At 49.3% G+C, this 12,135-nt stretch overlaps 1 protein-coding gene across 1 annotated transcript in view; it reads right to left on the reverse strand.

Moving 5' to 3' along the window:
- The window catches only part of PARP12 (poly (ADP-ribose) polymerase family, member 12), a gene marked incomplete at its 5' end in the record, with an annotated part of 36,036 nt that overhangs the window by 11,184 nt on the left and 12,717 nt on the right, over nt 1-12,135 (reverse strand). The window contains 4 exons of the mRNA XM_004677213.2: nt 1,528-1,669; nt 3,201-3,396; nt 6,094-6,217; nt 10,333-10,434. Coding sequence (XP_004677270.1) covers nt 1,528-1,669; nt 3,201-3,396; nt 6,094-6,217; nt 10,333-10,434 — 564 coding nt within the window. The remainder of the gene's footprint in view (nt 1-1,527; nt 1,670-3,200; nt 3,397-6,093; nt 6,218-10,332; nt 10,435-12,135) is intronic.

Genomic DNA, 12,135 nt, shown 5'->3' on the forward strand with positions numbered 1-12,135 from the left:
ACAGAGCTTCTACAGAACAAGTCACATGACCTGTTGTATATGTAAGTCCCTCGATATATTAGCTTAGTCGAAAAATGAGTGGCAGGTGTGGGTCTGAGAATCACTTCCATCGTAACCTCTCAGTACCTCACTACGGGGTGTAACTCACCTCAAACTTCTGTGGTTGCTGATATCTAAACCCTCACATTGTTTAAAAAAAAAAAAAAAAAAGGATATCTACCCAGGTTGAGCTCAGGCAAGTAAGTCATTTTCCCTGCAGTTGGCAGTAAATGGCATATGTGCGCTTTTCCTACATTTGATTGCTGACCCACCCCCAGGGGAGCCAGAGACGGGGAGTCACGGGGGGACTTTTTTTTTTGAGAATTGCCAAAATATTTTTTAAAAATAATATAATAGCTTATTCTTACATCCTTTTGTGCATTTTTTTTCATCTCAGTTGTAATCCCCGTGGGCTTCCCATCACCAGATCACCCATGTGCCATCACCACAGTCCAGTGCATTTCCTTCCCCCCACTGGTTTTGATCCCATTTCCTGCTCCACCTCATGGGGGGACATTCTAAGTTGAGAATCAGAAAAGCAGCAGCTGACATTCTTGGTTTATTTCTTTTGATATTCCCCAGATATTTAAAAGGAATATTTCAACCCATTAGCAACCACAGCGAGACAGCTCTAGTGGCACTGACGGGCTCTTCAAGCAGCTGGTGCTCCCCAGTGGGCACCCAAAGCTCTGCTGTGACGCAGAAGTGCTCAGGTTCCTGGCGAGGGCACGTGGAGTGGGCAGTGATTAGACTTCAAGCTAACGCCGAGGGCTACCATGTCGCGGGCAACCAAGTGGCTCACAGTGAGCAGGGACAGCAGCTTTAGACAAGAGACCCTCACGGCCCTCCACATGGAACAAAGGCCCAGAAGAAAGTAGAGCAAATGGGAAACTGTGTTTAAAGGAAGGCCTACTTAGTTCCCTTAAAATACACAAAGGACTGAGAGTTTGAAATATGGATTGAAAGGCATAACTAAAGTGAGCAGGGCTGGACTGATATTCCATGCAGAAATGGCTGAAGAGAAGCCACCAAAACATTAAAACTTAAAAAAAAAAATGCTCACAAATTGCACAGAACATGCCACATCTGTCTGCCTGTGTCTGACACAAGCAAAAGTCTGCATCCAGCCATCCCTGGCAGCATCCCCCAGCCGAAAGTGCCCATGGGAAGGGAATAATGCACTGGGAATTCAAGGCCAAGCACAGCCAAGTCCCTGGTCGGGGACCAAGGTCAACTCTGAGATAAAGATTCGCCCACAGAGGGAACTACCTCTGCACCCCAGCTGACACTGCTGGCTCTGCATGCTTCCCTTAGGGTGCTTGTCCTCTCCTATCACCCCGGGCTCAGGCATTTCTCCCACCCCTGAGCTGTCTCCTGGTCACAGATCTGCTACTCTCCCCAGAGGCAGCACTTCAGGAAGGGACACACCCGACACGTGTGTTAAGCTCCCCCAGTTAACGTGGCCGGCTCTGCTGGGGGAGGCATTACCTCTGAAGTCTAACTCGTATTTGTGCTTTCCAGCCTGGAATTTCAGGATGGCTGCCTCGGAGGCAGATCCTGGTTCACAATACGCCAGGTAGGCCTTCTCCACATCGCTGCTGCTGACGGTGGTCACGGGGTGCTCCATGCCCTGCCGGGGAACAGTCAGACACTATGTGAGAGCAGAACCTGCAACAATGAAGGAAGACCCCGAGTGTGACCGACCTCACACGACAGAGGTGCTCAAGGTGGGACCAAGAGTCTTCTGTTCTATAAGAGGCTGTGCACTTTGGCTAGCCTGTGATATGGAGGGGTGGTATGGTAAACCGGAGAACCCAAGTGTAGGCTGTCTGGAGAAGAAAGCTCCGGGATCCCAAATTGTGACAACCCAGTTCAAGAAGCCAGCCAGGGAAGGTTGCCCCCAGGGTTCCATGATATCCAGGCAGCTCCCCGAGAGCTTGGCCCCCAAGAAGAGATGAATCAGCAGACAGAACACAAGAGATGGCCGTGTCTGCTCAGGGTTCTGGTCTGCGTGCATCCCTTCCCAGTGTCACCAGTAAGCCTGAGCCCTAAAGGCGGAACCAGATGTTATCCCCTGTCACTCTTCAGTGTCAGGCACAGCTTCTCCCCTCATACTCCCAGCCACCCCCAGAGTGATGCTTTCCTCGACAAATTCACTTGCAAAGAAGCCTGGGCAGACAGGCAGGCAGACAGAGAAGGTGGTGGGAAGGTATCAGAGCAGCTGATGAGAAAAGGCTGATGCTAGAAGAAACAGAGCGAGGAACAAGTCAGAGAGGCCCCCGGATGAGAGGGTCAGTGTCAGGCAGTCATGCCTCTGTCCTCCAACCAGTCCGTATCTGTGTCCTGAGACCCGAGAAGTGCAGGCATCATCCCAGGCAAACTTAGGGAGACGAGGGCAGGAGCCCTTGTGCAGCTCACATTACACTGCTCCCAGAAAGAAGCTAGTCCAAGTGCAGCTGGAATGAGAACCCAAGCTTTACTAGAACTCCCCCTGCGAGCCAGAATAACGCGGCACCTGTTAGACCACAGACCCCAATTTTCATTTTGAAAAGAGTCCCTACCGACACAGTGACTGCCCTACGCCTGTACCTCTACAGGTGACTGGGCGTCTCCCTATAACTCTACTCCATCCGTGAACATCATTAAATAACTGACAGCATCAGTGATTCACTCAGATGCATTCAGATGTCCACTCAAGACCCGAAATCAGGATTCTTATTCATGTCCGCCAACTGTAAAGCTGCGGCCAGTGGTCAGGCAAAAAGGCAGCTTTGCGGAGCCCGAAACTTCATCCGACAGCCACACAAATGTGCCTGCACACACAGGTCCTCCCCCCAGAGTTACCTGTCCAACAGGGATGCAGCTTCTACCTCCTTAATAAAACCGACAGAGAAACGTGACCTCACTGCAATCTGCTGTCATTCCAGCCCACAAGCCCCCCGTCATCTGACTGTTCAGAGAGGGAAGCTCATACAAACCAACTCCAGCAAATCTGGCTCTGCTATAATCCCTCAAAGCAGGCAGGTAACATGGGGACCTGGGATCTCTGGCTCAACGAAGTACGCACTGCAGCAGCCCAGAGCAGGGGCGTGGAACAGCTCCTTCAGCATGAGCACTTTCTCTGACGGAGAAAGTCCTCACCCCCTTCCCATCCCATTTACCTGTTTCCCATATTCCTGCCAAGAACCAAACTCATCAGTCCAGTACCAAATCCATTCAGTGGTGAGGATGAAGTGTGGGGGTTTGGTGACCGAGGAGGCTGTGGAGAGGCGGCGAGCCTGGGCAGTGCCAAACATCATGACGTCGAAGTTCAGGTAGTCCAAATGGAAGCTACTGGCAGACTCAGCGCAGAGGATCCTACAACAGAATGAGAGCGGCAGACTGGAATGCACCGCCCAGATCACACAGGCACCCCCGTCTCCACCACTGGTCTCTGGGGGCCTGGCTGGTGCATGAGAAGGTGAGTGACAGCCCGTCAGAACAGCTCTCCTGGAGGGAGGCCCACTTTCCAGGTCAGTTTCGCTGGGCGAAAATAATTGAGTCAGGTGCAGCAGATCCCTCCTGTCTCACAGGCCCCGCTCTCCCCTCAGCAGCGTGTTTCAGTGGATCTGCCTGTTCTGCTCCCCACTGTGTCTCTGGGGAATCCTCTCACCGCCCCTGCACCTCTGGCCTGCACCCCAGCTCTTACATGCATAAATAAATAAATCTTTAAGAAAAATGGCTAAGATGGTAAATTTTCCATGAATGTGTATTTAAGAAAAAATTGTTAAGTCTTTGGAGACCCTCCCTGGTGGCGCAGAGGGTAAAAGCACAGCACTGAGAAGCTAAAGCCACTTCCACATGAGTTCGATTCCCGCCTGCCCAGGAGGTGACCACATGGCGCGGCAGACCCCTCCTGACCCGCCCGCTGCTCCCCTCAGTGGTGTACTTCCTCGATCTGCCTGTTCTGCTCCCCACTCTGTCTCTGGTGAAGCCTCTCACCGCCTCTGAGCCTCTGGCCTGTACCCCAGTTCTATATGAATGAATAAATAAAACTTAAAAAAAAAAAGTCTTTGGAAACTGGTAATTCATCTGCATCAGAACACAAACACATTAGCAGATGGGCGCAAATACAAATACAGCCCTTAAGGTATCAACTCTTAAACGAAAATTTCTTTATGGTGTCGGGGTAGGGAAGGATTTCTTAAGACACAAAGAGTAAAAACCATAAAGGGAAAGATAGCTCAAAAACTTCTTTTCATAAAAGATAACAAAAGTCAACTGAAAGATTTTATTTTCTATGCACATTTAGTAACCAGAAATTCAAATATTTTCTAATGCCAGTATATTATGATAGCTCTAATTATTACTAATAACTCAGTAACATAATCCTCCCTCCAACAAAATGGACAAACCATAAAAACAGACACGTCACAACAGAAGGCGCACAAATGGCTAACACATGAAGAGGCTGCTTGTCTCAGCGGACGCGCAACTGAGGTGCTATTTGAAACCCCTGAGTGGGAAAAGTTCAGATGGCCAAAGGGTAGGGAGACGAATTACGAGAGTGTTCGTGGGGGTGGGTTGGGGGGAAGCAGCACCACCACTGTGGAAGAGTCAGGCACCCGAAGACATGAGCCAGGCCCCAGCTCCATCCAGTACGTCTACCCATGGACGCCTGCGCCTAGACACCTGGAGACAGCATGACGCAGGTTAAGAACAGCGCCTGAGAGAAAGATGCCCGTCTGACAGTCCGGGTGTGGTCTATTTAGCTAAGGTTCAAGAACAGGTAATACTAGTTGGCATTCAGGGCGACAGACCTGCTGGTGACCTCAGGGAGAAGCCCCAGCGCCAGTGAGAATGGCTGTGCCTTAGTGGAAGCCTGGGTGGCACCACATTCTGGCGCTCTGCCAAGGTGAGCTGGCTGCTCCGACCCCTGCCGAGATCCCTACAGCTGTTCAGAGCCAGACGGAAACAACCAGAGGTGCCCACACCGGTGGCTGCAGACCGCTCCGGCTAAGGAAGCTGCTGAATAGTTTGGCCGGCTGAGGTGTGGCCACACAGGAAGCGCGGCCTCGCCGGCTGGCACACTGCAAACCAGCTTTTCCCATCTGTGCTCTCTGGCTGGTTATCTGAGAGTTCTTGGACCCTGGTCCTCAGACTGGTATTGGAATGAACTAAGAGAATGTGCCCAGCAACAACAGAACAGGCAAGACTGATCTCTGGTGACAGCGTGGTGGCAGACTGACGGGAAGGATGCCGAAGGGGCTTTCTGGTGATGGCAATGATCTCTAGCTGGACTGAGTGCTGGCTACACAGCTCAAATGCACACATTTGTCAAAACCCACTGAACTACCACACTAGTATCTGGCACTTCGGTGTGTAAAGGGAGAGACGAACGTGGCAGAGTGTTTCCCCAGGGGAAACACTTTGTTTCGCCTGCTTCACCAGTAACGACTGGCACCTAATAGCACTCTCAGCACCAATTTATTCTACCTAGTCAAAAATGGTCTCTTCTTGGCAACAAATTCCAGTAAACTCAACCCAAGGTAAGTATCTGAACATGAAGCTCCCCGGAGCACGCCCTCCATTCTGAGCTGACGAAGTGACTGAAAAGCCTGGACACACAGGTAAGGGACGAACAGCAGCACAGGCTCAGCACTATGACTTCTCAGGGCAAAGGCTGAAGTTTCATAAGCTACTCTTTGTGCTTTACTGCACGTAACATGTGTGATCAATCCCAGCATGAAATAATCCAGAACTTACCCGGAACACTCCTTTCCCCACATCTCCTTCCTGAAAGGAAAGGTGCCAGAAACTGCCAGCTTCCATAAACAGTGTCCACCTCTACATCAGCCTGCTTACTCTGTGTGTGTGTGTGTGTGTGTGTGTGTGTGTGTGAAAGAGAGAGAGAGAGAGAGAGAGAGAGAGAGAGAGAGAGAGAGAGAGAGAGAGAGAGCGCTGAAAGAAACCCTGCTGTGTCTACACGCTGAAAGAAACCCTGCTGTGTCTACACTTTCCACATCACACACACAAGCCCAAGCACAAAGCAGACACCAATGATGTGTTTTATACCTGTCTTTTCTGGGACTGCTGTATGCCTCTTCAATAAGCTCCATTTTGTCCAAATCCTTCCACTTGCCTCCATCCAAGAACTGCCATCGATACGGCAGATGGAAATGAACTTTAGTGCACTTATCTAAAGTAAAAACATGCAATAGTAAAACATTTGGCAATACACAGCATGGCCTGTCCCCACCGGGTGCTCCTGCGGAGCTAGGACACTTGGGGAATCTGTAAGCGAGTCTGTTAATGCCATCCTCGTCGGTCACTTAGATACTGAAATACTAAGTATTGCATCCTAAACATTTTCCTTTTGTCTCCCCTTTCTATAGAACGTCACACTTTTCTTTTTTAAACTTCGTGTGTTGGTAGGTTACCTTATGTGTGAATTTCATCGCATGATAGTCAGGGAGCTGATCGTGAGGTAGCCGAGGTGCCACCCGGCCAGAGGACAGTGTGACTACGAAGTCACTGCGCCTCAGAGGCCAACCTGGACACGCTAGAGTTACACCTGGGATGCACCAGGTTCGTCACCCTCAGAAAGCCGGCTCAGCCCACAAGTCTGACCGGAGGTAGCTCGGCAGTGTGGTACCAGAGCACTCTGACGGGGGGCTGCCAGCACACCCCAATCTACTCCCAAAGGTTGGTCTTCACACTGCTCCGCCCTGACACTATGTACACATGGGCCCAGGTCTGTGACCCAGTCAGTTACCTCCTCACACTTCCTGCCACCTCACCTTGGCTCACTGCCAGCCCCTCATGTAGAATATGCCCATGGCCTCACTCTGCCTTGCAGCACCCCACAACAGGGTCTGGTGTGCTGCTCAGAAGGCTGCAGAAAAGGAAGAAGCGCAAGGGGAAGTCCCTTGACTAGCTCTGCGATCACGTGGGGTCACACACACAGCAAGGGCCCGTATGTCTGTTTATGTAAAGGTGAAAGATACTTTGGCTAACGACACATCTATGCACTTATTAGTTCTTGTGGGGGGAGCTGGGTAGGTGAAGACCCTTATGAGGAAAAATCTGCCTTTGCATCTTTTGAATTTTGAACTATTAGAATATACTATATTCCAAAAAAGCAAATGTTGATTTAAGTAAAAGAAAGCAACATACAAATTATGTGCACAGTGCAGCTGTGAGAACAAAACATACCGGACACACACACTTGTGTAAAATCTTATCGGAGGGCACTAGAGGAACAGGAAGTAATGGTGGCTTCCTATGAGGATCCTGGTGCTAAAAAAAAGAGGTGCCTTGACTGCCCTTTGTACTTTTCAAGTTCAGCTCTCAAAATAATGGCAATGAATCTTGGCTAATTTGGAACATTTTTTGAATTTCTAAAATCTCATGTACTGTTCAAGAAGATCGCAGAGCCCCTTCTAGCCCAGTAACCGCATAAGAGGTGAGCACCTGAGAGAACGGGAGGCGGCCGAGCTTGCCCTAGACGAGCCTGGAGACAGGCGCGCAGGGCAGTAGGAAGTGCCAGGTGGAGGACAGACCCCCACCGAGAATAGCCTCTTTGATTTCAGCTGGACCCAGCGCAGGGTTTCCCAACCGGTCCAGAGCTGGAGTGTGGACAGCACGGACACCAGGCCCAGAGGCCTCCTGGACTCAACCAAACAGTCCAGTAATAATGAAGGGTAGAACCTGGACAGATAAAATTAAGTATGGTCCAGAGGTGATGACCTAGAAAGATCCTCTGCTCCCTCCCTGAGGGCCACACAGGGACAGTCAGGGTAAGAGGACTCGGCCACTGCACAGAGAAGGCTCTCTCCTGGACAAAGTACCCTCAGGGAAGGCACGCCACCCACCGCCCCTCAGGCTGACAGGTCCTCTGGAAGGACAAAGGACCAAAGCTCAGCAGGCCTGAGCTGAGCACAGGGCCCAGGGTGCTCACAGCTGGAAGGTGCCCGGAGAAGGAGGGGCCACACAGCCATGGTGCAGGTGAGGCCGAGATGTGCACAGATGAAAACTGAGGACCCTTCTCTGCCATACCTCTGGTCTTCTGTCCTCCTTCCTCAACTTCCTTTCAAGAAGTTCCCATACCTCGCTATGGCATTCCAGAGTCTAGGTTTTCTTATTTCTTTTTAACTACACTTATCTGCCGCACCACGTGGATCACCTCTGTGGCGAGGGATCAAACTCACACCGAAGCATCTGCCGCCAACTTCACAGTGCTGGGCTTTAATCCGCGGCGCCACCTGGGAGGGCCGAGTCTAGGTTTCTAAGGGAGTCACAGAAACCACATCAACTGGCGTAGCGCCCAATCCCCATCTTCCCTTACATACCTTGAAATGACAGATCAGAGAGGAAGAAATCCACAATCACTGAAAAACAGTTAAACTACTTTTAAAAAGCAGAATTGTTGAGTCTGAAGCAGACAAAAGTCAGAGAGAGATAAAAGACAGAACATGCAAAATGTGCAGAAGAGAGCTACAGCAGAGGTGGGAAGGGGCTGAGTATGGGAACACAAATTCAGATGTCACAATGGGCAGGAAGACATGGCCCGCGTTGTGGAAATAACTGGGTCGCTGCAACAGGCCACGCTTCTGCCTTCAGCCTGGCTATCTGCCCCAGCAGCCTGAGGACGGGTGAGTAGAGTGAGCATGTGAGAGGTATGAAAGCCAGACCCAGAGGCAGGACACAGCTGAGCGCCTGCCAAGCAAGACGGAGGCCTGAAATCATCGCTCACTCACATACCCCGGGGTCCCCCAGCACCACTATGAGCAGACACTAAACGCCCCCAACACATGGAAACGCACCATGGCAAGGCAGCCATCTCACACAGAACAATCAACGCTAAGGAATGGTAATTCAGGTGGATACAGATTACCATTAAATAATTATCAGTAGGTAATTTAGATCAAGCATAACAGCTACACCTAAAACAAAAGCTAAACCTGTAAGACTTCTAGAAAAACACAGGAGAAACATTCTTGTGGACTCTGAATAACAAAGATTTTTAGGATATAAAGCACACCGACCATAAAAGAAAAAATGTATTAAAATGGACATCACTAGTACAACTTCTGTTCTTCCAAAGAAAATAGCTATGAAAGGCAAACTGGAAAATGCAGGTATTCAACAGAGAGACCTGTTTAAGGAAACTCAAAATTCTCACAACTCAATGAGAAATTAAACAATACAATAGAAGTGGGTGAAAATAATCACAAATGACCACATGTTACATGATTCCATTTAGATGAGCTCTCCAGGCAAATGTGTAAAGACTGATGTGAATCGGAAGATCTACAAACAGGAGACCGAGCCAGGAGTTAGCGGGAGGGGGAATGGAGAAGGATGGCCAGTGAGTGTGGGATTTGGGGGACAACAGAAATGTCCTAAAATTATAATGGCAGTAGAATGCTGTGACTACAGTATGAAATTATTAGATGAGCAGGTAAAGGTGGTATGTAAGCTATAAACAGAACCTCAATAAAGTTGTTACATAAAAATAGGTGAAAGGTGTAAATAGATACTTTACAGAAGATATGCAAATGGCTAGTAGGCACATGAAAATAGACATCAACATCATTAATAATCAGGGATATGTAAATTAAAACCATCACAAAATATGAGGAAAACTTAAGAATCTGACAAGAGTAATGGTTGACAGTGACACAGAGCAACCACACTTCTCGCATACTGTCAGGAGGAAGGTAAAATACTGGAAGATCGTTTTGAAGTTGCTTATAAAAGCCCATATTTATCATCCTTGGTCCTGCAATCCCATTTCTAGGCCCAATTGCTTCGGTAATTTCTTAAAGACTAAAAACCAAACAAGAAATTTTGGTGGTTTTCCAAGAGTCACCAAGTTTGAGAAGGAATATTTCTTCAAAGCCCAGAATAGCAGTAAGAAAAAACAAAGATTTCACGAAAATACAGGCAGGAGAACCCTGCCCCGCAACTTAAACAAGTACTTGTCCTCCAAGCACAACCTCCTTGAGAAGGCCTCCTGGCTTCTAAGGCACTGCCGATCTCATTCATGGGTGGCACTGATCTGGGCTTCACTAGACTGGGCACGGTGCCCCTGTGTCAGCACCTCACTCTCTGCTGACCAAGGGTCAACGGTTCACACGCACTGCTGCATGGAGCTTTCTCAAACTCAACAAACCCCTCACATCCTCAACTCCCCAACAAAATCTCTTCAGAACTGATGTGGTCAGTGAGTCATATGCACTCACAAGTGAGATAATCCATCCTCTCAGAACAGAGCGCCAGAGCTGAGAGCAGGGGCTTCCTCCAACTTACCTTGAAAGCTGCAACTTTTCCGGATGTGGTACAAGCAGATCTCGTCACTCTCCTCTTGGCTAGCAGCGCTTGAGGACCGAGAGCCTGAACTATCTCTTCTTTCTACAGAGAAACACACACAAGTGTGTGAGCCTCCACTAAGGCATCTAGTATGGGTTAGAGTTCATGTCACAACAGAGTGAGAGAAGATTCATTTACCTTTTTACAAGACCAGTGGGCAAAACCCTGTAATGATCAGGATGAATGCACCGGTGGACACCAGGTGGGGCCTCTGCTTTACAGGGGGACATGCTGCTGGTCACTTAATTGGGGCACGTTCTCTTCTCCGCTGACTGTGCACCCAGTGCACTGAAATTCCTGTATACAAATACCAGTGGCCGGCCTCCACCCAAACCTTACCCCAGAAGATTCAGAACCTCCAGGGGTGGAGAGAGTCTGTGACACTTTTCTCGTATGGGAGAACTGCCTTTCCACATGCTGTGACACATCGAGTTCCTGCTACAGGTTTGCCCCACGACCCAAATGGAAATCGGTGCCATTTGGTAGGTTATTTGGGGTCTGGAAATGTTCAACATTTTCCTATAAAATAATGGTAACAGCGTTGCCGGAACCAAAAAATAACCCACCGAATCCTATCAAATAGAATCATTCTACTTTTTGAGTAGCGGGGAAACCTGTACATCTAAGTCCGTGAGGACCCCGGACAGCTACTGGAGGGCTCCTGTGAACTCGATGTAGTTCTAACAGCAAATACTTGTCAATGCACAATTTAGAATTGGGTATTAGTTATTAATTTTAGATAAATTATCAGAATCTTAATACAAAGGGTACATAAAGTGCTTTTAAAGTTTCCCTTAAAGAGGAACAGGGCCAGGCCCTCCCTGGAGGCACAAGGGGTTAAAGCTCAGCACTGTGAAGCCAGACACGGCCACTGCAGCACAAATTTGATTCCCAGCCAGGGAGGTGACCCACATGGCCTGGCAGACCTCTCCAGTCTCCCCACTGCTCCCCTCAGCAGTGGATTTCAGTACATCTGCCTGTTCTGCTCCCCACTCTGTCTCTGGTGAATTCTCTCACCCCCCTCCCCCGCCCCCTACCCTGGCCTATACCCCAGTACCTGTAAACCTATTTACATAAGTAAATAGCTCTTTGAAACAAAAAAAAAAGAGCAGAAGTGCCATGAACCTTGACCTGCCTGGCTCCCAAGTACACCACACATAAGCACAGAAGAGCCACTATCGAGCAGCCAAAGTACGAGCAGGTTGCGGATCCGGGCAAAGAGGCCTGGGAAAGTGTGTCTTTGACTGAGCACTGGGGTTCACATCCCTCGTTTCCAGTAGGAAAGAAACTTGATTCCCTGGCCCTATAAAGCTACGACAATGCCTCAACCACAAAGTCAGGGCCTGCAGGCTTCCTTATCATCTTGTCAAGCTCTGAAGGTCATTCTCGTTGACCACTGGTCCCTTCAGTGGCTGGTTGGGCCACCGTCATTTGCCACACCTCAAGCCGGGAAATGAAAGCTTTTCTGCTTAACCCCCTCATACATCCCTCAAACTGGGCCTTGAAACCCACACCTGTGGGGCATCAAAGTCACCTTCCCTGGCTCTCCCAGGGCAGATACTGCCCTCTGAACCTGTTGTCACTCATGGATCCGCCCTCACTTTCCAACAACAAAAAGGCCACCACCCCTGACACTCCCACGGCTCTACTTAAAGCAAAAGCTGTCTACTTCTAGGCCTCCTAGAAACTGACTGAAGAAAACGGGGAAAAAATGCAAATGGCATGGACAATTAAAAGTACCCA

The sequence above is a fragment of the Condylura cristata genome, unplaced genomic scaffold (assembly GCF_000260355.1).
Source record: "Condylura cristata isolate star-nosed mole 26May11 unplaced genomic scaffold, ConCri1.0 scaffold00005, whole genome shotgun sequence".
In the NCBI taxonomy this organism is placed as follows: domain Eukaryota; kingdom Metazoa; phylum Chordata; class Mammalia; order Eulipotyphla; family Talpidae; genus Condylura; species Condylura cristata.